The sequence below is a fragment of the Leptonychotes weddellii genome, chromosome 5 (genome assembly GCF_054177405.1).
Source record: "Leptonychotes weddellii isolate Sample4059 chromosome 5, ASM5417740v2, whole genome shotgun sequence".
In the NCBI taxonomy this organism is placed as follows: Eukaryota; Metazoa; Chordata; class Mammalia; order Carnivora; family Phocidae; genus Leptonychotes; species Leptonychotes weddellii.
This window is the reverse complement of record NC_138373.1, coordinates 91694352-91715734: the sequence shown is the minus strand read 5'-3', so window position 1 is coordinate 91715734 and position 21383 is coordinate 91694352. Positions and strand designations below refer to the sequence as shown.

Here is a 21383-nt window from a genome sequence, read left to right as displayed (position 1 = left end):
CTCTCGCTGTGTCTCTGTCAAAAAAATAAATACAATTTTTTTAAAAATTAAAAAAAAACAAAACCTGTCACTTAAGCTCTGCTAGATGATGCCTTTTTACATACCATAACAGTATCAACGGAAGCTGACATACTGAGGCTGTAAGATGGTGTGCTAGTCTATAATTGCACATCTACACCTTTTCTCAGTGACACCATTGCTTTATTACAAGGCTCACGTCTATAGGCATTTGCAGTTGCCCACAGAACTCTGCGTCATTAGAAAACAAAATAGCTGTATTCAAATGCCTTGAAATTTCTCATGGGAAAGAGACAAACTATAAACCTGAAGTCAGTGATATTATTTACACAATACATCCAATAGAGTTTTTTTTCAAAGTAGATGCAAATAGATAAACAATAAACATTTCAATGAGAATATTGGCAATCAGAAATACTTTTTAAAGCAGGGAATAAACATTTTCATGTAAATAGATTTCAATTTGTCATGAGAAAAGACCCCTCCTTTCTGAGTTTCCAAAGGGCAAATCAAAACCTTTGTTTACGGAATGTAACCCTTTCCAACATTTATTACAGTTATGTATACTTTTGTCTGATTTTTCTTTCTAGATTGTAAGCTTCTTGATGGTGAACTATGTTTAATTCATATTTGTATCCTCTGTAGCATCTTGCACAGTGACTTCTATATAGTAAAATGCTCAGTGAAATTTACTGAAGAAAACTGCATTAAAGAAAAAATGTGCATTACCATTAACAGTAATTCCTCTTGAAGGAATGGATCCCAAGTAAAGAGAAATTTACATGACAATTTCTGTATGAGGATTTTAATGGCATTATTATTTATAATAGTAAAAGTCTAGAAACAATTTAAATGTCCCCAAATAGAGTATTTTATATAGTTTATTCATTCTATAGAATAATATACCAGCCTTAAAAATGACATAGTTGAAAACTTTTAATACCCTAGAAAAAAATCACCATAAAATGGTAAGAGAAAAAAGCAGGATTCAAAACTGTGTATTCAGTATGATTCAAGGAAGGGCACCAAAGTATTATCAGCAGTTTTTATTGAGAGATGATTATGGGTGATTTTATTGCCCTCTTTCTACTTTCCCACATCTTGCAAATTTGCTAAAATAAATATGTATTGCTTTTATTACTAGGAAAAGACAAACACACGTTTGGGAAATAAATGAATGGGGTTGGCAGAACCTCTTCTGTGACCAGTCTGAAGGAAAATAATCTGATTTATTCCAGCTGAAATGAATGGGGTTTTTTAACCTTTTCTTTAAGATTTTATTTATTCATTTGACAGAGAGGGAGAGCACAAGCAGGGGTAGCTACAGGCAGAGCGGGGAGGCAGGATCCCCGCTGAGCAGGGAGCCCGAAGAGGGGCTTGATCCCAGGACCCTGGGATCACAACCTAAGCTGAAGGCAGTTGCTTAACTGACTGAGCCACCCAGGTCCCCCCCAAACGAATGTTTTTATCCTGAACTGATCAGGTCTCTCGCAAACTTCCTGGTCGTGAGGAAGAGATGTAAGTAACTCCCATCCAAGGACAAAGAGAAGTTCTACCTACCGGTATGAATATGAGCAAGGCTCGGCTGTGAATGGGATCTTGAACTTAGAGCTAACACTGCGTCCACAGCCTCACCAGCGTGATCCTCACTTCTCCAGCCAATTATCACCCTGTGTCTTTGCTGATCTAGAGTATATTTAAGAACATGATCGGTTCTTGCATAATATGTTCAATACCATAGGCATAATGTTTCCATCTGAAAATAGACTCGTGCTCTCTGTGCTTTTCAGACTTTATCAGATGTATTCTGGTGAATGTTTTAACTATATTATACTGCATTCATATCCTAAATGAGTGGACTGCTCTAGAAGTATCGATATTGTTCAGTATAGGGTTGCAAGCACCAGGAAATTGCCATTACTTTGGCACATGTTCCAGCTTTTCATATGATAATATAATTTTGCTCAAGGAAGTTTTGAGAATCCACTGATACATGTAGTAGGTGGTCAATAAATGTTCATTTAATGACTGTGCAAGAATTTTTTGTAGTAACTAAACAGTTTATAAGGGAAAACGGCAATTTTAATGGTCACGTGCAATATTATAGAGAGAACATAAGACAAGAACAGGTTGATGCCTACACATTGAACTCATTTAGTTTTTATTTCAACAATAGAAGAAACATGAAGTTACTCCATTTCTCTGGTCTGATCTCATTTAAGTTCTAATGAAGTATATTGAGCAAGAAAATATCCTTTAAATATAAGGTAAGTATCTTTAAAAATATATAGAAACCGTAGAGTACTGTGCACAACATATTCCAATGTGGACTTTGGAATATTCAACATCCAATAAGAATGTGTTTCTAAAGAGTACTTCTGAAAAATCTTGTTTTTCCTATCAACCACTAGATGTGGAAATTAAATGACACTACCGATAACAGTAGGCTGTCACCATCCAGTCCAAAGACAACCATTTACCAATAAAATGCACTCTTGAAGAACAGCCTTTGGTTTGGTGTGCATAATTAAAACCGCATTATCGGGGCGCTGGGGTGGCTCAGTCATTGGGCGTCTGCCTTCGGCTCGGGTCATGGTCCCAGGGTCCTGGGATCGAGCCCCGCATCGGGCTCCCTGCTCGGAGGGAGGCCTGCTTTTGTTCCCTCTCTCGCTGTCTCTCTCTCTGTCAAATAAATAAATAAAATCTTAAAAAAAATAAAATAAAACCACATTATCATAATTTTACTTGAATTCAAGTCAGCTTTGTTTTTGCATCTGCTGGAAAAAGTGACATTAAAGAACTCTTCACAGGAGATAGTTAGACTTTTAATAGGTAATGTTTTCATCAGTTAGATTTTATTTTCATCTTTGTTTGATATTTATTAAGTAGGCATACTTACCTAGGTTTGTAATTTGAAGAGACTTTCCATATTACATAAGTATATTTAGTAACATGGACTTTATTTTCTAATAAAGTAAACCAGAATTAGGGCAACTATTTATGAGAATAAAGAGAAGGCTGACTTCAAAATATATATTACTTTCTGCTAATTCTAACGAAATAGGTTTGAAGTCTGAATCTACACAAATATAAGAAAAATGGTAATTCTCAGCAGCAAGCTAATGCGAAGTTTAGCAGTGTGACAATATCTTTTTTCTTTTAAAGATTTTATTTCTAAGTAATCTCTACCCCCAGCATGGGGCTGGAACCCACAACCCTGGGATTAAGAGTTTCATGCTCCACCAACTGAGTCAGCCAGGCACCCCATGACAATCTTTCTTTTCTTACCTTTGTATTAGGAAGAAAGTTTGTGCAAATGTATTTGGGGGTGCTGCAGATGTACTGGGGGGTTGCCAATGTATTTTTAAAAGATGTCCTTATTTTTATAGAAAATTTGGGTGAAAGGGTCATTCAAGGAGAGAGTTGGAATTAACAACTAGAAGAAAGAACAGTTTAGTCTCAGGCTATATGTTGAAAAACATGAGTTATCTTAAGGATTATTTATAGGGTCAATTACAAGTTCATTAGAATTGACAGTTACCAATAAGTCTGTTGAATAAAATTATCTGATTCAAATTTTTATTGGAGAAGCATAAATGGGCATGTCCCAAAGCTTCAAAAAGGCACGAGACCTATTTGTAAAATAAATATTGCGATTTTAAGCCAACATTGTCATGGAATGAGATTTTGTAATGCTCACTCCAAATTATTAGAATATCTTAAAAGACTAGTTTTTGAACATGCTATTGCTTAATGTTCATTGGGGTTGATATTTTTAGATGGATAATAACATCTAAAAATCTAAATAACATGTAATTTAATAATTTTAAAAACTGAAACAATCACAATGTGAACAGGATTATATTTGTTTTCATCTTATTTTTTATTTTTTTATTTTTAAAGATTTTATTTATGTATTTGAGAGAGAGAGAATGAGAGACAGAGAGCACGAGAGGGAAGAGGGCAGAGGGGGAAGCAGACCCCCCGCTGAGCAGGGAGCCCGATGTGGGACTCCATCCCGGACTCCAGGATCATGACCTGAGCCGAAGGCAGTCGCTTAACCAACTGAGCCACCCAGGCGCCCCCATCTTATTTTTTAATACGGCCCCACCTGCCCACCCCATTTAATAGTGTGATCTATTTCACTTTCTCCCCACCCCAACCCAGCATAATCTCTCTTCCTGGTTCCGCTTTTTTTCTTTTTCCATAAGTTTCACTATATAACATACTTTGATATTTACATTTTTATTCTGTTTACTGTTTTTTGTGTATCTCCCTCATCAATGCAATATATCCGATACAAACTCCAAAAAGACATGAACCTTCTTTGCTTTGTTTTCTGATATATTAAGCCCTTAGAGCAAAACCTGGCTCAAAACAGGTTCTCAGGAACCTCTGAGATCATGACCTGAGCTGCAGGCAGACATTTAACCGACTGAGCCACCCAGGTGCCCCACTAATTTTTGTTTCTGACTTAGTCGTAAAAATTTTGAGAGCCCATATTTATTTTTTCTTTTTTGAATAAATACTATATTTCCATGGTTGAAATAGGAAAACAATATAAAAAGGCATTCACCTCCTAGTGAGGAATTGGCTCCCCTGGCTCCCTTCCACCATACACTTTGCTCTTTTTATCTGTAAAAGAGATAACCATTTCTAGAGGTCTCCACTGTTACTTTACCAAAAACAAGAAAAAAATTAATATATATTCTGATTTTCTCCCTTTCTTTCCTATAGGGTAGCTTAGTAAAACATGAGCCCTGATATTTTCAGTACCAATGGCTTTCAATGAGGTAAATAATTTCTTTCCTCTTTGATTTATTTAGAAGTTGATATAAATCACTTATTAATCTTGGGCTATTAGCTCTTCTAAATGACGTAAATCTTCCTGTGATATTTGACTGACATTTATCATTCAGAACTTCAAAGGAAGTCAAGTTATGAAGCTATCAGTAGGGATCTTAGTTTTACTTAAATATACAGTAATTAAAATGTCTACTGCTGTTATGAAATTTACTTTAATGATTTTTATAATCTCCATACAATTTGATAGGTATGTCAGAATTTAAAAATTTTGTTAAAATGTATGGCTGCATTGGGTTATGGAATTATTGCAAGATTCAACTTGATAACTCTTTCAAGTAATAGCATTAAAATGTTTTGTCCCAGATAATAAGCACATTATTTTTTTTTCTTGCAAGCACAGAAACTGGAAAATCCATTCTGCTAATAATGAAGTCCAGGTTCTGGATAGGTACCTTCACTGTCCTGGGATGGAGCCCCGCCCTGCAATGGGCTCCCTGCTCAGCAGGGAGTCTGCTTCTCCCTCTGCTTCTGCCCCTCCCCCCACTCATGCTCGCTCTCTCTTTCTCTCTCGAATAAATAAATAAAATTCTAAAATAATAATTATTTAAAAAGTAATAATTAAAAAATAAAAATTAGCATGAATTCTAGAGAAATAATTGTTTTAAAGCAGGCTATGTCAGCAGAAGTATTTTGAAAAACATAGAATTTGTTCAAATTTAAGCCCTGGTATTTACAAGCTCTGTGCATTGGAAAGGTATTTAGCCTCTCTACGCCTCAACTGTCTCATTTTATAAATGAGGATAAAAATGCCCACCTGGCAAGGTTATTGCAAAGATTAAAGGAAATGACATATGTGACTTCTTTCAAATGGTGTTTAGTCTTTGATAGCTAATATTATTTCCAATAACATAATGCTTAGACTATTGGAGTCTTATCTGGATGAAATTCTTCATTCACTTATACATGCATTAATTCAGTTGTAGCTTTTCTTTACTCTTTAACAGGATGTCACTATAGTTATGATTTATATACCTTTATATTGTTTTCTACATTTAAATTACATTATGAATTATGTTTACTTTTGATACTGGCAATACTTTTTCCAGTGAGGTTTATCTTCCTTGACAGTTAATGTTGTGGCTGAATTATCCTTTTTTCTTAAAGTATTTCAATGATAGTTGATTCATAAAATGTTTAAGAAGAAACTCTGTCAGATGATTTCATTGTACACATGAAGACTCCTTCAAACACAGAGATCTAGATTGAACAAGAGAGAATAACCATTCACTTAATTTAAAGACCATTTCCCTCAATTGGTTGGTATTTAGTGCCTGCTGATATTACAACAGGTACGCTAGGTTCTATAAACTCAGTTCCAGATGTGTTATAACTAAGGCGTGATGGCAAGGGGCCAAGGAACCCATCTCTCAGGAACCTATTGCTCAAGTTCAAAATTTGAATTCCCACAATGTACTAGTCAATGTGTGTACAACCCCAAATAAAGAAAATCCCTCCTACAAGTTCCCATCAATTCTGGACTCTTCCTTACCTCCAGTGTGGATGCAGGGCTACCCAAATCACCTGCAAAATGCGGGGATAAGAAGAAACTTTCTTGGTTCTCTTGGAGGCTGATCCAGTTTTTAGCTTTTGAACGTAACTATCAGCTTCATTGTGTAAGAGAAGATCATGGATCAAACAGACTTATAGATCCAACCTCCAGGAAAAGCAATGACTTTCAGAAGAGAAAAAAGGAGAGGTTTGGGGGAAAGTTTACACTATTATTTCTAGTGTTGTATTCATACAACAGGTAAGCAGGCACCTTTAGCTAGAATTGTTGCGGTGCCCATTAATTTGTTTCGTTATGGTGAGGATTGCATTAGAGGTTTCAGCTCATCAAAACCTCACATAAGTCCATATTTGCTCCAACACATATTTGAAGAAGGAGCTAGTAAATTAGCCTTCCTCAAAGTTTTGGGACTCTGCTGTTCCTTCATATGAAAGAGAACAAAGAAGGACTGTATCCCAAATAAAGCATACAGACTTCATTCTTCTTTCATTAAAATAATGTTTCTTTCTTTTTTCCTTAGAACAGGAATTTTCTTCATGTTGGTACATTCCTAATCTAATTCAGCTAAGTGTATCCTCCTGCCAAAACATCCTTTTAGAAAAGGATACCTTACAAGTGGGAAAAGATTACAAGTGGGAGAGATGACAAATGGAGAAAATGGGCAAATTTGATTAACATTATTTACTAGGAATGTGTAGAGATGTCAAAATGTCATTTAGTTTTTAGCTCAAATAAGGGCTCTGCATAAATATATAAATCATATAGAAATTCATATACTTTTTCTTTTGTGATAAATACAAGTCAAAATGACATACAGAAAGATTGCTCAAACTGATAACAAGGTACCATAGATGAAATGAACAAAAGATAACCAGTTTATTTACTGGAAAGAGTTTTGCATTACACCATATTCAGTTGGTAACATAAACCAAGATATAAGAATTGATATATCAGCTTTTCTTAGCATTGGAGTGCCTTTTCCAACCATTGAGTGCATGATCAGGTTACGCAAATACAAGCACATATCATAAATGGATTCTCCCATGAGACATTCACTTAGGATTGTCTACAATAAAAAAATTAAAAAGGACAAGCAATAATAAATTCATAAGAATTTTTCTGAGTTTAAAATAAATGCTTATGTCTTTGAGAACAAGTTTCCTTTGAAATTTGGATTTTAAAAAATGATTAGCAACAAAAGAGTTTCTTAGGTCAGTCTTTTAGTCATGTTTTCATATGGTATTATCATTAGGTGGAAACACTTCACATCATTTAATCCCAAAAGGCATAATAACAAAATTGCAATTAAATGTAGGAATAGCAGAATCATTACAACAACAATTATATAGTGTACAAATCAGGGTTGGCCACACATTACACAAATGTTAATACTGGAAAGAAATACAATTCAGAATCATGTATGGTTCATCATATACGTGTAATCATGCAAATAAAAACACTGAGTAGATTACAAAAATATCATAAAAGATTTTCAAAGAATTGTTTAATTGACTCTAACAGTCAAACCATGGAGCTTAAAAATTTTGTGGCAATAATGGTAAAATCATTTCTTTCCTCTAAGATTCGGTGCATAATCATATCTATAAACCTAAACGACAGAATGATTCATTCTGGATATTCAGTATTACTGAATAATGGTTTGTCAACAAAAAGATGGCATTTCTCTTTACATAGTTCTCTGATCTTTGCTTTTAAATGACTTTTTAGAAAGAAAAACGTACAGTCACACTAAAAGCATCCGATTTACTTCTCAGTGTTTTTATTAGAGAACCATAACGATCAGAGAATATTTCTGAAAGAAAGAAAAGTTTAAAAAAAAATGTGTTCTCGGCCAATGTTCTACAGCACTTAAACTCCATCACAGAAATAATCTGGCTTGGTAGTTTATCCAGGCATCAGTTTAAATAGGACAAATTTTAAATAACTCTGGAGGAAAGGGATAAAAATACATTGAGGATTAGAGCCATGCATTTCAATATGGAAAGGAGACCAGATATAGGTAATAATCTCCTTACATTCCTAATGGAGAGAAGATCACAAGAGAAATAAGACTCCTATAGTGTTCATATTATGAATATGGGAAAGCTTACATGATGTGAAATTTCTCATGCAAACATTTTACACACATACTTTTATGTACTCACACCCTTACAGTAAAGGCAGTTAATTACTCCTCTTCTTAAGTAGAACATTATTTCTGGAAAATCCTCAATTGGGGAACATATCTTAATACTAAATATCTTTTTCAGTTATACTTTGAGTAAGAAGGATGAAAGAGATGCCTCGACAAAATCTTTCAGATGTCAACATAATTGGATCAGGCTACAAATGCAACACATTAGGGACTATAGCGGTTAACTTGGCATTTAAATAAAGATGAACTTACTTACAGAGGCAACTCATCTGGGGGCATAATTACAGACAGTGGAAAAGGTCACTCGGGAGCTAGATTGGTCTTATATGTCCAGAGAAATGGATTTCAAGGTAAAAATTACTTGTCGATATCAGCACTGATCATGCCATCTATCACAACTCCAGTTCAACAACTTTTTGAAGAATTATTTCTCCTTTATTTGAACATATTCTTCTAAATTTTTTGCAATCTTAAATACAAGGATTATTTTAAATCATCCTGGTTTATAAACAAAAAACCCAGAGGACATTTTTTTTTTTTAATTGTGCACTTTATCCTAAGAGTTCCTTTTGAATCTAGTCCTACTTTCTATCTACAATATCAATGTGTTTGGCCTCCTTGGGCTGAATCAGCACAGTTCCTTACTGGAAATCAATTAGTGTCCCTTGATGTGTCTTTCTGAAAGACAGATTATGTCTTTTGGCTGATTGATTATAACAATTACACATTAAATTTGCCATTCTTATCCTAGTAGAAAATATATTTCATTTCTTCTTTTTCATATTTTGTAATTTCTACTTGAGAATTGTAGAGGATTTTATTTAATACTGTCCACATTCACAGTTGGTTTATTTGACCAACGTTTCATGGTTGGTTGAAACAGAAGGACTATCTGTACAGGAATATTTTCCAAGGCATTAGAAAGAGGAAATATTGAGATTGAAGATTCTTTTAAGAAAAGATAAAAATTTGAGAGGCATTTGCCCCCCTAAGGGATTGCATACCTTCTATTTCCAAAGTATTCCTGAGGATATTTGTTTTTTTAGACTCTGATAATTGAGGCTTTTTATAGTAAAATTACTAAAGATATTATGAAATACAGCTGGAAGAAAAAATAATACCAATGATTTTCTTTTTTTTATCAGATATTTTGGAAAAATTAAGATTGCCATCCTATTTTCAAGGGATAAAATATTTTACGACTAATCAGCATAACTTTAATGTATTTTTAAGTTCAAAAGAAGCATAAGATTATGGAATCCCAGAATTATAATACATTATCATAAGATACCTTGCCACCTAACTCAATCCTTACTAGATAACCAATAATATTTAATTTTTGAAAAACCAATATTCCTTATGATTATCAATTTCAGTGATTCATTTTCCACTGTTAAAAATCTCTTTCATCGAGGTAATATAAATCCTTCACATTAAAGACTTAGTTTTTCTTATTCCAGTCTTAATGATATCTAGAGCTGGTACCTCTTGTTAAATTTCCTTTCCTTGCAGATTACTATTGTACCTCCTCTTCCTTAGGCTAAATAAAAGTATCATCTTTCTAAATGGGTCTTTTCTTAATTATTTAATAGCTTTATGTTTTCTCAAAGTTCTCCAAATTCCTCTTATTGAAGCAGAATTGGATGTATGAAAGGGATCTGATGAATGAGAAGTTGATTGGAAAGAATAATCCAAGGGTCCTGTATACCCCTGTGCACTCAGGCCAAAGGCAACTTATTGATCCCTTAAATTTAATTTTTTAGCTTAGAGGAATCCTCACTTAGGAAAGCATTTCTGCCTAATGACTTCTTTTTAGGATGGTAATTGTGCTTACTTTTAAAAAACTACCGAATTACTTTGCTAACCACTCTTACTGGTTACCTTTAATCTTTGCCCACTGTGTTCCCAGTAATTAGCCAAATTTTATTGTATTTCAGTAGTTGGTTTTTATTCCCCAAGTCTGTCTTCAGTTAGTCTCCCTGGGATTCATTCTTTTTGGTTTTCACTGATTCTTCAATAAATTTCAATTTCCTTTTGAATCCTGATTTTTTTTTTACAGGTACTAATTTTAACCAATGCCACACATATTCTTTTAAATGCCTCTAAATAAATACAGATATGGCTCAGTTTAAACTAGACTAAATGATGCCACAGTGTAAATACATGGAATTCTCTCCTACTGCTTAGGGACTAGTATCTAATTTTGTGCTGAAAATTAGACATTTATTTCCAAGTTTCTATATCTTCTTGGCAACATTTTGCTAAAATTAACATGTTTATAGAATTCATATTTCAAAACAAGCATTTCCCACTCTATTAAGATAAAGAACTGAGATAAAACCAGCATATAATAGACTCGAGGGTAAACTTTGCATGGGAAGAAATGAATGTTTCGTCTATAGCGTGGTTTTTTTCACCAGTTCATAAATACAGAGTCAGGGAGCATGAAAGCAATACCACACTGTCAGTCAGCACACAGACAGTATTGTGTGACAGTACTGTGAGTAATTCCTGCTCAGTTCCCTGTACCACCAACAAAATCGATGAGGCAACACAGGAAGATGTTCTGAGGTACTTCTTAAAAAGGCATATTTTCCCTCAGGCACAAACAGTTTTTATTAAACGTCAACTTAGCAGCTATGCCACTTCTCAGGTCCAAAAACCTGATGCTTGAAAACCAAATAAAAAGAAAAGAAAAGAAAAAAGCAGGAATGGGGAGTGGGGTAGTTTCTTTTAATTGAACTCCAACAAAACCCACACTGTCTCACTAATACTGGATTACAGACAGATACAACACCAATAAAATGAAGCAAATGTTTAGGAACAGCAAGGCAATGCAGGTAGGAAAGAGCAGAACATTAGGTTGCCATGATCTGGACTTTGTGAAGATTTGTTTTGTTTCTTGTTTTTGTATTTTAACCTGAATCTCTATTCTGGTGAAGATTTCCAGCTACTCCAAGTTGCATAATAAATGACACTGTTGGAAATAGCACTCATATAAGGAACTCAAAACCTCTTGGTTGCTTTGGTAATAGTGCGGCCACTACTTAATAGATGTACAACTGACAAAACTGCACTGTGCTTTATGCTTTACCGACTGGCTGCCATCTTTGATGGACCATCCATTAATGTACCACCCACTCCCACTCAGTAAGCTGAGATCTCCACAACTAGATCTCCACTGTTAGGGCCCTGCATTGTTAACTATCTTTTGTGTTAACAGTGAGGATTGTTTTTGTTTTGAAGAGAAGTTACAGATACAGTTACATGAAAAGGTCAAACCGTCATGGTTTTAAATAAGTTAAGGCTACCTGACTAGACAAGGAACGAGGGCTAGGAGCAATTGTGTGGGCAGCACTTGATAGTTAAGGAGCCCAGGAGTGTTAGACCTTTCAGCTAAATTAGCTGTTTTCCTTGTTTGTCAGATTATGTGCAAAAGAAATTTGCTATGAAAATCCACTGCCTTAAATCAAGTCATAAAAGTTACCCAGCAGAAGCTGTAAATAAACTAAGAACATGTACTATCTCAATATAATATAATGATTGTAGGCACCTGAGTGTTTGTCAGAAGTAGACAATGAGCTAAGGTTTATTATTGTTTTTTTGGCAAGGAAGATTCATTAAGGAAAAAAAAAACCTAACAATAACGAAACATACAATCCTAATCAAACATTGAACACTTTCTGGGTAAACTAATTAACCAAAGGCTAACTTACATCTATCTATGTATATATTTTCCCATTTGATACCCTTTTGCAGGAAAGACTCATAGTAGGACCCTGAATTTGGGAAAGTAAAAAAAAAAATTCTGATCGTTACATAAACACAGCTTTTTGTTTCCCTTCACGTTATTTAGCTTTCTTAACATTATCACACACACATACACACACACAAAGGGGCAGCACCAGTGCATCTACTTGTCTGCAATTTTTAAAAAATTAAAGATGCTGTCAAAAGTTGAATAAGTCAATGAATCATAGCATAGTCTTTCTTAGATTTACTTACTGATGTCAAGTGAAGAATTCTAGTTAAAAAAAAAAAAGAAAAAACAACCAGCAGTTAATGAGCTACTGATGAGAAAATAAGTGCATAAACAATATCAGTGTAGCAGCAGTGTAACAAAATAGTTATTGTTAACATTCTGATGCACCTCATTTATTATTTTGTGCAAGAAATATGACCACAGTCTGGCCAATTCCAGATTTCAAACTAAATTAAAACTCATACTTAATTGAGCAAATTATGCGTATTTAACAATAAAGGAATTAAGTTCACCTCTCACAGAAATGATTTTTATAGACATAAATCATGTGGCAAATAAAATACAAAATAAATATCAATGACAAAAAATATCAGAATCAACTTCTATAGCTGAATTTGAAGTACAAGGAAAGATGATTTTACAATATATGTATTTTACATTGTCTTAGGTCTTCCTTATGCTATCGAGGTAAAGCCAGCCATCTGAGATACATAGTTCCTGTTTCCTTTTATTTTTTGTTTTCATTGAACTCAACCATAGCCATTTGATTGCAGAATTTTATCTGTGAGACTTAGAGAAACCATAAAATGTTTCATCACACTGGAGTCTGTGCTTTGTGTTATTTTTCTTTACTTTCTCTCATCTTCCAAAATGATGAACATGAATCCAATCCTACATCTCACAACCGAGAAGAAAACACCCGCTGGATCTTGGGCAGTATTCTGTATGTGGCTACAAAGCATTCACCTTAGATATCCGTCCACGGGAGTTGAAGACTAGGGGTAAGGAGGCTTGGAGAGACAGTGGAGAGGGGCGCAGTGCGGGCTGGAATGTGGCTGCTCATCAGGGAGAGCTAGGTCAGGACTGAAAATGAGAAACAAGCGTGTCAGAAAGAAATGTATTTACAGGGGGCCAGGCACACTCGTAAGGGTTAGAGAGACACAATCTTTTCACAGAAATTTTAAAAACATAAACACAAATTTTGCACAGAAAATAGTTTAAATCTAAAGCATGCCAAGACGACTGCAGCTTTTCAAAAACAATGCAAAAAGAAAGTAAGTAAGTAAGAAAGAAGAAAGAAAGAAAGATGTTAGGGAAATGATAAGTAAACCCTTCCCCCAATGTCGCTCTGTTCAATTTCTGCACACAGGTCTCTGGGTTAGTGGCAAGATTTCTTCAAATCGGTTCTTTTAAAACCAGTATGCATATCAATCACCTGGGGGATCTTGGTAAAATGCAGCTTCTGATTTGATAGGTCTGGGGTGGGACCTGAGAATCTTCATTTCCAACAAGCTCCCGGAGAGTAGACAATGCTGAATCAAAGCTTTAGAGGACCCTACAGTTCTCTAGTAGATTCAGATTCCATAGGATAAGTAATTTGCCCATGGAAGCCTAATTTGCTCTAAGGGTTCCCATTATTTGCTTAAGTTTGGCAGTATAAATAAGACAGGATAGTTTTAAAACTCCCTATTTGTTGAGCATATCATGCAGACTTCCAAATAACCACTTCTGAGAGCCTCCAGTTTAAATGAACACATAAATGCCCAGGCTCATTAATGTCTTGATGAATAATCTTGAAGGGCAAGGGAGTAAAATCATTGAACTTCCTAAGTTAAAACTACAAAACACTTTTGGGTTCGGACCTTTTCAAAGATGACTAATGGGGAACACACACTATGGGGATTTTTTTTATTTAATCAAAAAAGACTGCATTTTTCTAAAACTCTGCTTTTCCCCCTCATATATTATGAAATTCAGTACCATAGAATTCATTTCTGCCAGGAATAATATTTGAGAAAACTATTCATGGCTCAAATCATACCCATTTAATTAAGCCATGGCTCAAATACATAAATATTTAATAAATAATTTTTATTTATCTATTTATTATTTTTAAAGCTAATATTATCATTGAAGTCATTAAAAATTAGCATTCAAAATCCTTTTTATCTTTGGTACTGAAATTATCCTTCAAGTGTATCTCTTGAATTTTGACACAAAATTATAATTATGTAAACTGCTGATCTGCTTGAGGTCATCCTCAGTTCCCAAACTCTTTGAAGTGCTATGAATTTAGTTTCAGAGGAGAGCGCTCTTCTGTACTAGTTAGAGCAACCAGTGATAAAAATGACTTTTCCTACCTATTTTTAAAACGTGGTGGGTAACCCTGGGAGAGCTGGAGCTTAAACACAAGGGCTAAAAAAACCATTGCATGCCAAGGCTCTTTCTACCCCCTGCAGACGGAGTCAGATGGCCCAGGAAACACAGCAGCAGACAGACCCTCCCACAGACCTCACAGAGCTTCTGTCTCTGTTAGATCTGCACGGTTTAGAACACGTTTCTTTTTTAGGCAACTAAACACATTATTCAACATAAGTTAGGGCAAGTAGCATGGGGTGGTCACATTATACAAGAAGGGTGTTGGAAGACTCCATGTAGTCCAAATACTCTTCCCAATCAAGGAAGACATTTCTTTTCTTTTTTTCTTTCTTAGTTAACATACAGTACGATTTTCGTTTCTGGAAGAAGACAAGCATTTCTGCTCGACCAGCTGAGCCACAAGTTATAGCTCACTTGGCCCAACACCATCACATTATATTCATGATGATTTAAAAATGTGTTCATTATTTCAGATTTCTTACATTATTTCAGATTTTCATAAATACTTCATATGATACTACTTCTATTTTACATTTGCATAAAATGCCATACACTACATATATTAAGACAGAAACATGTTCTTGGCTTACCGGTTAAGAAATTATTTCTTAGATGTAAATATTTGATAAGTTCTAATTATTTCAGGTACAGGCTGTATTCAGTTCTGATCGCTAACCGCCTTCAGGAACCCACTTGTTACTCAACCTTTACCATTTAAGAACCTACTTTTTGTAGGTAGATCATGTTGAAAACAGTAGGCTTAGGAAACTGTTACTAAGATGTAAAAATGGATATTTCTTCAGAAAGTTTCTTTTGTTGTCGCAGTAAGCAACTCCCTGATAGAAGGGGACTGAAGTGCTAAATCCCAAACATCTCCGTATATTTAAATATTACACCCAAGGCTGCACATGTTGGGCATTCCCTTCACATTATGATTATCTATGATCAACTTTAATAATTTAGTTTTACAACGAAATCAGTCTGTAAGAAGCATATATGGAAAATATGAGGGAAATGCTCATGTATTCAAAACCCTACACCTAAAAAGTTATTTGAACATTTGTAAGCTGAAGGAAGTATAAAACAATTTTTATGTGAGAAACAAAGATAGAGAACACTGATCTAAAGTTACTCAACATCGTGAGCATGTTTTATTTCTCGTGTTTCTCATTAAGTAAACATTCCTTCCTTTTCAATGCTGGGATACAGGGTCAACACAAGTGATTTAAATTCTCTCTGCCTATGCTCCTCACAGCATAATGAAAATCGGGGAGCGTCTCCTGGTGGTACAGTGGTGGTTAGGACAATGTGTGCCAGACTCGATGGGCTCAATTGTTTTCGGGATGGGTGACCCTGGAGAAGTTACGTTACCTCCCACTCCTCCTCAGTTTCCTGGTTTAAAAATGGGTGTGATAACTGTTCCTACCTTCTGGGAGTTGTAATGATGAATAAGTGTAAAGAACTGAACACATGTCATGTACACGGTAAGAACTCCAATGTTGGCTATTAACTTTTCTGCCACCAAGAAGTGACAAGAACTGTGAGGGCATTAAATTCGATCCATTTGGCAGAGGTGTGGGTGGGAAGGAAGCCAATCATAATCCCAGGGACTATGAAAAGGAGTTTTTTTAGGTCTATATGGATTTTATCATTTCTCTGTGGGGACCGCAGAACCTGGCCTATGCTGTATTCACATGGGTAGAAACTAGAAACATTTGTAATTCATTAAATTGCTTTTCTTTAAAGTAAATCATCCCTGTGAAGGTATAGCAAGCAACCTAAATTCTGTGAGTTCAGAAGATACAGAACTGGGGCAGGTAACCGTTTAGTCAAACCAGTTCCTAAAAATAAAAAAAACAAGGTGAAATAAAATTAAACTTAAAAAATTTCCCCACTAGCCTTTCCACTCCTTACCTAATTGAAACACTTAAAGAAGTAGGCTTCTCCACTCTTGCCCCAAGCAAATTAGAGAAGTTATGAAAGAGGCCACAGACCTTTGCCTTGAGGAACAGTTAGGTACTGAGAATGGTTAGTAATAGTAACACATCGAGAGCACCCTATGCATCAGGCCTGTGCCACACTGAATCCCTCAAAACTATTCTCTTCCCTACTTTACAAGTAAAAACAAAAAAACCCAAAAAACAAACAAACAAAAACCACACACACACACACAGAGAATCTTTGCCAGCAAAAGCAACTTTCCACGATTACACAACTAGCAGGGGGTAGAGGTGGGATTTCAACCCAAGCCATCTGCCTCCAGAGCTCATTCACTCATACCTGTAATCAGCAGGTGCTGAACATTGGTTGCGTGCCTGGCACTGTCCCAGGCCCTGGGGGAGTGGGGTGCTTGATGGAGAACGGACTGTGGGTTAGGACCCCCATGTTCTTCACCACTGCACACACTGGGTCTCACTAGGATGGGTCTGAACATTTATCATCATATTCAGTTATTTACATAATTAAAATGACCCTACAGCTGGCGGCTGTAATAAGATGGCATTCGTATGTTAGCAAAGAACATTCCTGAAGTAAAAACTCTGCGGCTGGAATCCTGTTGGCAGATTAGACATCAGTAGGGAGATGCTGGTTTGGGACTTCTTTAATCATGTACCTTCTCCTGCTAACTCCTTGTCTCCCTCCTGCAACTGGCTGCATAATCCCCTCTGAGACCAGGTCACATGGGGGCTCCTGGCTATAACCATGACCACATGCAGCCTGCTCCTGACATCAATTCCTGACGTACGTGGAAATATATCTAGGCCGGCCCCTACTCAAAAACAGCCTTGCCCTGGTAGAAAAGTAACACATTCATTAAAATACAGAAAGAACAATAAGTAGACTATAAAAGCTACAGACTATAAAAACTTCATACCATCAGAGGCCAAATAACTGGAGATGAAGTATTACACAAAGATGGAAAGTCCTGGGGGGGGTAGGGGGGGAGGGCAGTGCTCTGATGCTGAGTGCGAGTTCACCCACATGGAGGTAAATTCATGACGGGTTTGTAAAGCTTTCATTGGAATAGAAATTGTCAACAAGTGTCCAGTTTAGTGTATGGGGAGTACATAAAGCTGCCTTTAAGATTCTTCAGTTAATCTCACATAAAGGGCACTATCACTGCAAATATTCTTTTAAAATGTCAATTATAAATTTTTCTCCAGCCTTCAAATTCAGTTTTAATGAGGATAGTGAGTGGAGACAAAAGAGAAACACATTCATGAGATATGCATTCTATTCTTACTGCTTATTTGTCTGAGAACTATATTCTAAGGACAAAAGACAAGCAAAAGAAAAAGTAGGGCAAACATCCTAACAATTCCAGGTTTTATATTTTGGAAGGTAATGAATCACTGCACTAATCCTAGCATTTATTCACACAAGGGAGATGAAGGCAGCCCCTGGTCTACCCACTAGCGGCCAGTAAAATAAACTCTAGCTCTCTTGCATTTCCACGGAGCACGTGTAGACTTCAGGTATCCGGTGTATGTTAGCATAGCCCATATTTAAGATAAAATGTAGCAAATATAATTATGGATAGGAAGTCATGGTGTTGGAAAGGAGAGCTTGGGATCCATGGATCTGACATGCAGCTGGGTGAGAAGAGAAAGGACGTCTGAATTTACCTGACAGTTGGGCAGTCTTGCCTCCCGGCTAGTTGTGAGCACTGTGGCGGTACAGAGGCAGCAGGCTGCTGACAATCTACAAGAAACTGATAAATTAGACATATATACAAAGAGATGACAGAGCATCGTGTTAGTAACTAAAGCAGTCGCCTGAGAGATTTAGTGAGGAATGTGCATTCATATAGAAACATCTGACATTTTATTTCCCCCTGAATGATGCCAATAGAAAAGACGTTTTTCTTAATTAAATACAGTATTTAAAAATCAGTGATACAAAATTGGTAGTGGGGTTTCTCAAGTACATTAGAATATATGTGGCCATTCACATTTGGTATCTGGATACATCTAAAAATGAAAGTTCTTCAAGTTCTGAACTTGAACATGATGGCAGTTACTTGCTTAGCACTTAGATCTGCTTTTCCAAAATGGAATATGCTACTTAGACCTGCTTTTCCAAATGGAATATATTCAGATAACTGCCTTTATTGTCAGGACATATGGGCATATTGTCAATCCCATAGGTACATTGAAAAAAGCAAGCATGAAATACAATATTTTCCATGATTAACGAGATACCAGAGAAAGAAATCATCTTCACAGTTTTCTGAAAATTTTATTAATCAAAAGCAAGATTTATTAGCAGAAATATTAGAATGCTTATTATATAGTAAATTGTTACTAACTTGGACTGATGGAGAAAGCTAAGCTGAATGGGAAATCTATTTTTGTTATATTTTTGCCATTTTAAAGTCACATAATGTAACTCATAATAGGTTCACAAAATGCTACCTAATAAAACTCCATGTTTTAGCTGATCAGTTATGTTAACCACCTACTGCAAGAAAGACCATGTGCTGAGTGTTCTAAACTAATCAAAGAACAGTCTGTTTATTGGTACTAGGCTGACTATACTAGAGTCAACTGAGAAGCTGGTTAGAAATGCATACGTTATATTTCCGTAAAAAGCTTCTGCAAAAAAGTTAAAATTAGAGTCAGACTTGAAAATTCAATTACTCTCAAGTAACTGCAGCATGTCCTCTCGCTAAGTGCTTAGACCAAGTATTTGCTTAGCAAATTTCTTTCCGTATTTGTTATATAGATAATACTAAAGCCAAATTATCATAAAACCTGGATTTATAGGCTTGAATTACTGAAGCTCTACTGAAATTTACATTCACAGGCCTGTATCTAAGTATCACTTGTTCTAAAGCCAGTATATTTTCATCACAGCAAAACCTGACTATATAATTCCAGAATACCAAAATTCATGAAAACTGCTGATGCTTTTGCTTATAACATTGAAAACACACTAAAGCTGTCTGTGATGTAAAGTAGACAGGCTTGATTTGCGTTCATTCAAGAGAACATCCTTACTGAAGGGAGCCTTTCATAGGTGGTTTTTGTTGCAGAGTAGCTTATTAATTATTACTTATTAATAGGAACGAGATCTGCTTCTCATTCGTAGCTGATGTTCAGATTATCACACTCAGTAAAAGTCCTTCAAATGTAACAAGTATTTCCATTTTCTCCACTTTGGGGAATTCTTTATTTTTTTTCCTTTAACTCTTTGTCTTCTCATTTTGCAGCTTGATTAGCTCAATGATTCCTTTTTGTAGAAACTCAGAGTCTTAATGAATTCCTTTATCTTTTCCAAAAGCTTTCCTATCTCAGCGATAATTTGGGGATGTCTTGGACTCATTCAGATAATGATTTTGAGATGGTCAGCAGACATGAAGTTTTAAGTTAACCAGGAGACTGCTGCCCTCCTATGGTGTATTTGGGTAAATACAATGGATGTAAATGAAAATGAGCACTTGGAAAACCACTCTGGAATTTGGCCTCAGGGCTTCCATTTCCAGGAAGGTATAAATGAAGCGCTCCTATAGCAAAATTTTGGCCTCTAAGGAATGACAAGCCTTAGAATTAGAGTAATTCGAGTACTTACATGGTTTAAATTTTTTTCCATATCTCACTTACATTAGAAATGTTTTTTTGCTAATGCAGTTATAGATTATTATTCATTCAAAACATGCTCTGTGATGAAATTTAGAAAGCAGGTGAGCAGGACCACAGTGTACTCCCTTAATGAACTGTTTAATAAGTGGTGGATATTCCTGATATTTGTAGTGAATATCGAATTTTTCTCCTTTAGAAGTAACATCACCTCTGGGCTAATTATTATTATTATTTTGTACTTGTTATTTATAAGTACCTAGCTAAGTGTTATCTTTAAAGGATAAAAAGCAAATTCTACAGATAAGATGGTGACAGATGAAAAAAATAAAATTTGAAAAATAGCTGTATTGCTCTGACTCAGCTGTCTTCTAAATCTCTCTTCTCAGGTTAATAGCCCTCCAGTTACATACAAATCTAACCCAACTGAGCAGTGGATATGTATTAGCATATACTTTGTAAAATGAAAGAAGTGAATTGGGAGATTGGGAAAATCCTTCCCAGCTCCCCCCCAGATGCTGTGGGCTCTACATAATCTTCCCTGCTCTTTCCAGGATCTATGCTGGGGTGGACTCACTTTTGAAGGAGCTAGGCCTCGTGTCATTACATTTGAGGACATAAAAGATGACATTTATGTGACCCAAGCACGACTCATTAACGAACCCCAGCAACCACTGTTGTCATCTGGGCCACCAGAACACTATTCGACAATCAAGTTACTAAGCTCTTCGTATGTGTTCAAAACTGTTAGGCATTGGGGACAAAGGGAAAACAGAGAAGATATGGTCCCTGGCCAATTGGGTAAGACAATCATATTCAACCAGCAATTACAATAAAATGTCATGATGATGATGATGATGATGGTATGCTCATGCTCCCCATGTGCCAGGCACTGTGTAGGCACTTAACCTGCATGCTCTCCTAGAACCCTGTTCTATGAGTCGCAGTTGATGGATGAGATAAAGGGGGACTTAGGTTAAGTAACTAGCCAAAGACTGCTAAGAGATGGATCTGGATTTGAATCCAGAATTGTATGATCCAAAGGCTGGATTGAATTTACAGACATATCACTGCACTGCTTTCCATGATAGGGAAATGTAGGGACCTCAGAGCAGA

At 35.8% G+C, this 21383-nt stretch overlaps 1 protein-coding gene across 15 annotated transcripts in view; it reads right to left on the bottom strand.

Moving 5' to 3' along the window:
• Window positions 1-2203: 2203 nt before the first annotated feature.
• Window positions 2204-21383, bottom strand: part of BICD1 (BICD cargo adaptor 1) — a 206231-nt gene continuing 187051 nt past the window's right edge. For 7 of the 15 annotated variants that reach the window (XM_081821449.1, XM_081821450.1, XM_081821454.1 and 4 more), the window contains 2 exons: window positions 18315-18390; window positions 7244-13392 (listed from right to left, as the gene is read on the bottom strand). In XM_081821449.1, the coding sequence (XP_081677575.1) occupies window positions 13305-13392; window positions 18315-18390 (164 nt within the window). In that variant the 3' untranslated portion in view covers window positions 7244-13304. Of the gene's footprint in view, window positions 2701-7243; window positions 13393-18314; window positions 18401-21383 lie in introns of those variants that run through there. The other 8 variants (XR_014145652.1, XM_081821452.1, XM_081821455.1 and 5 more) reach the window with 5 other exon arrangements.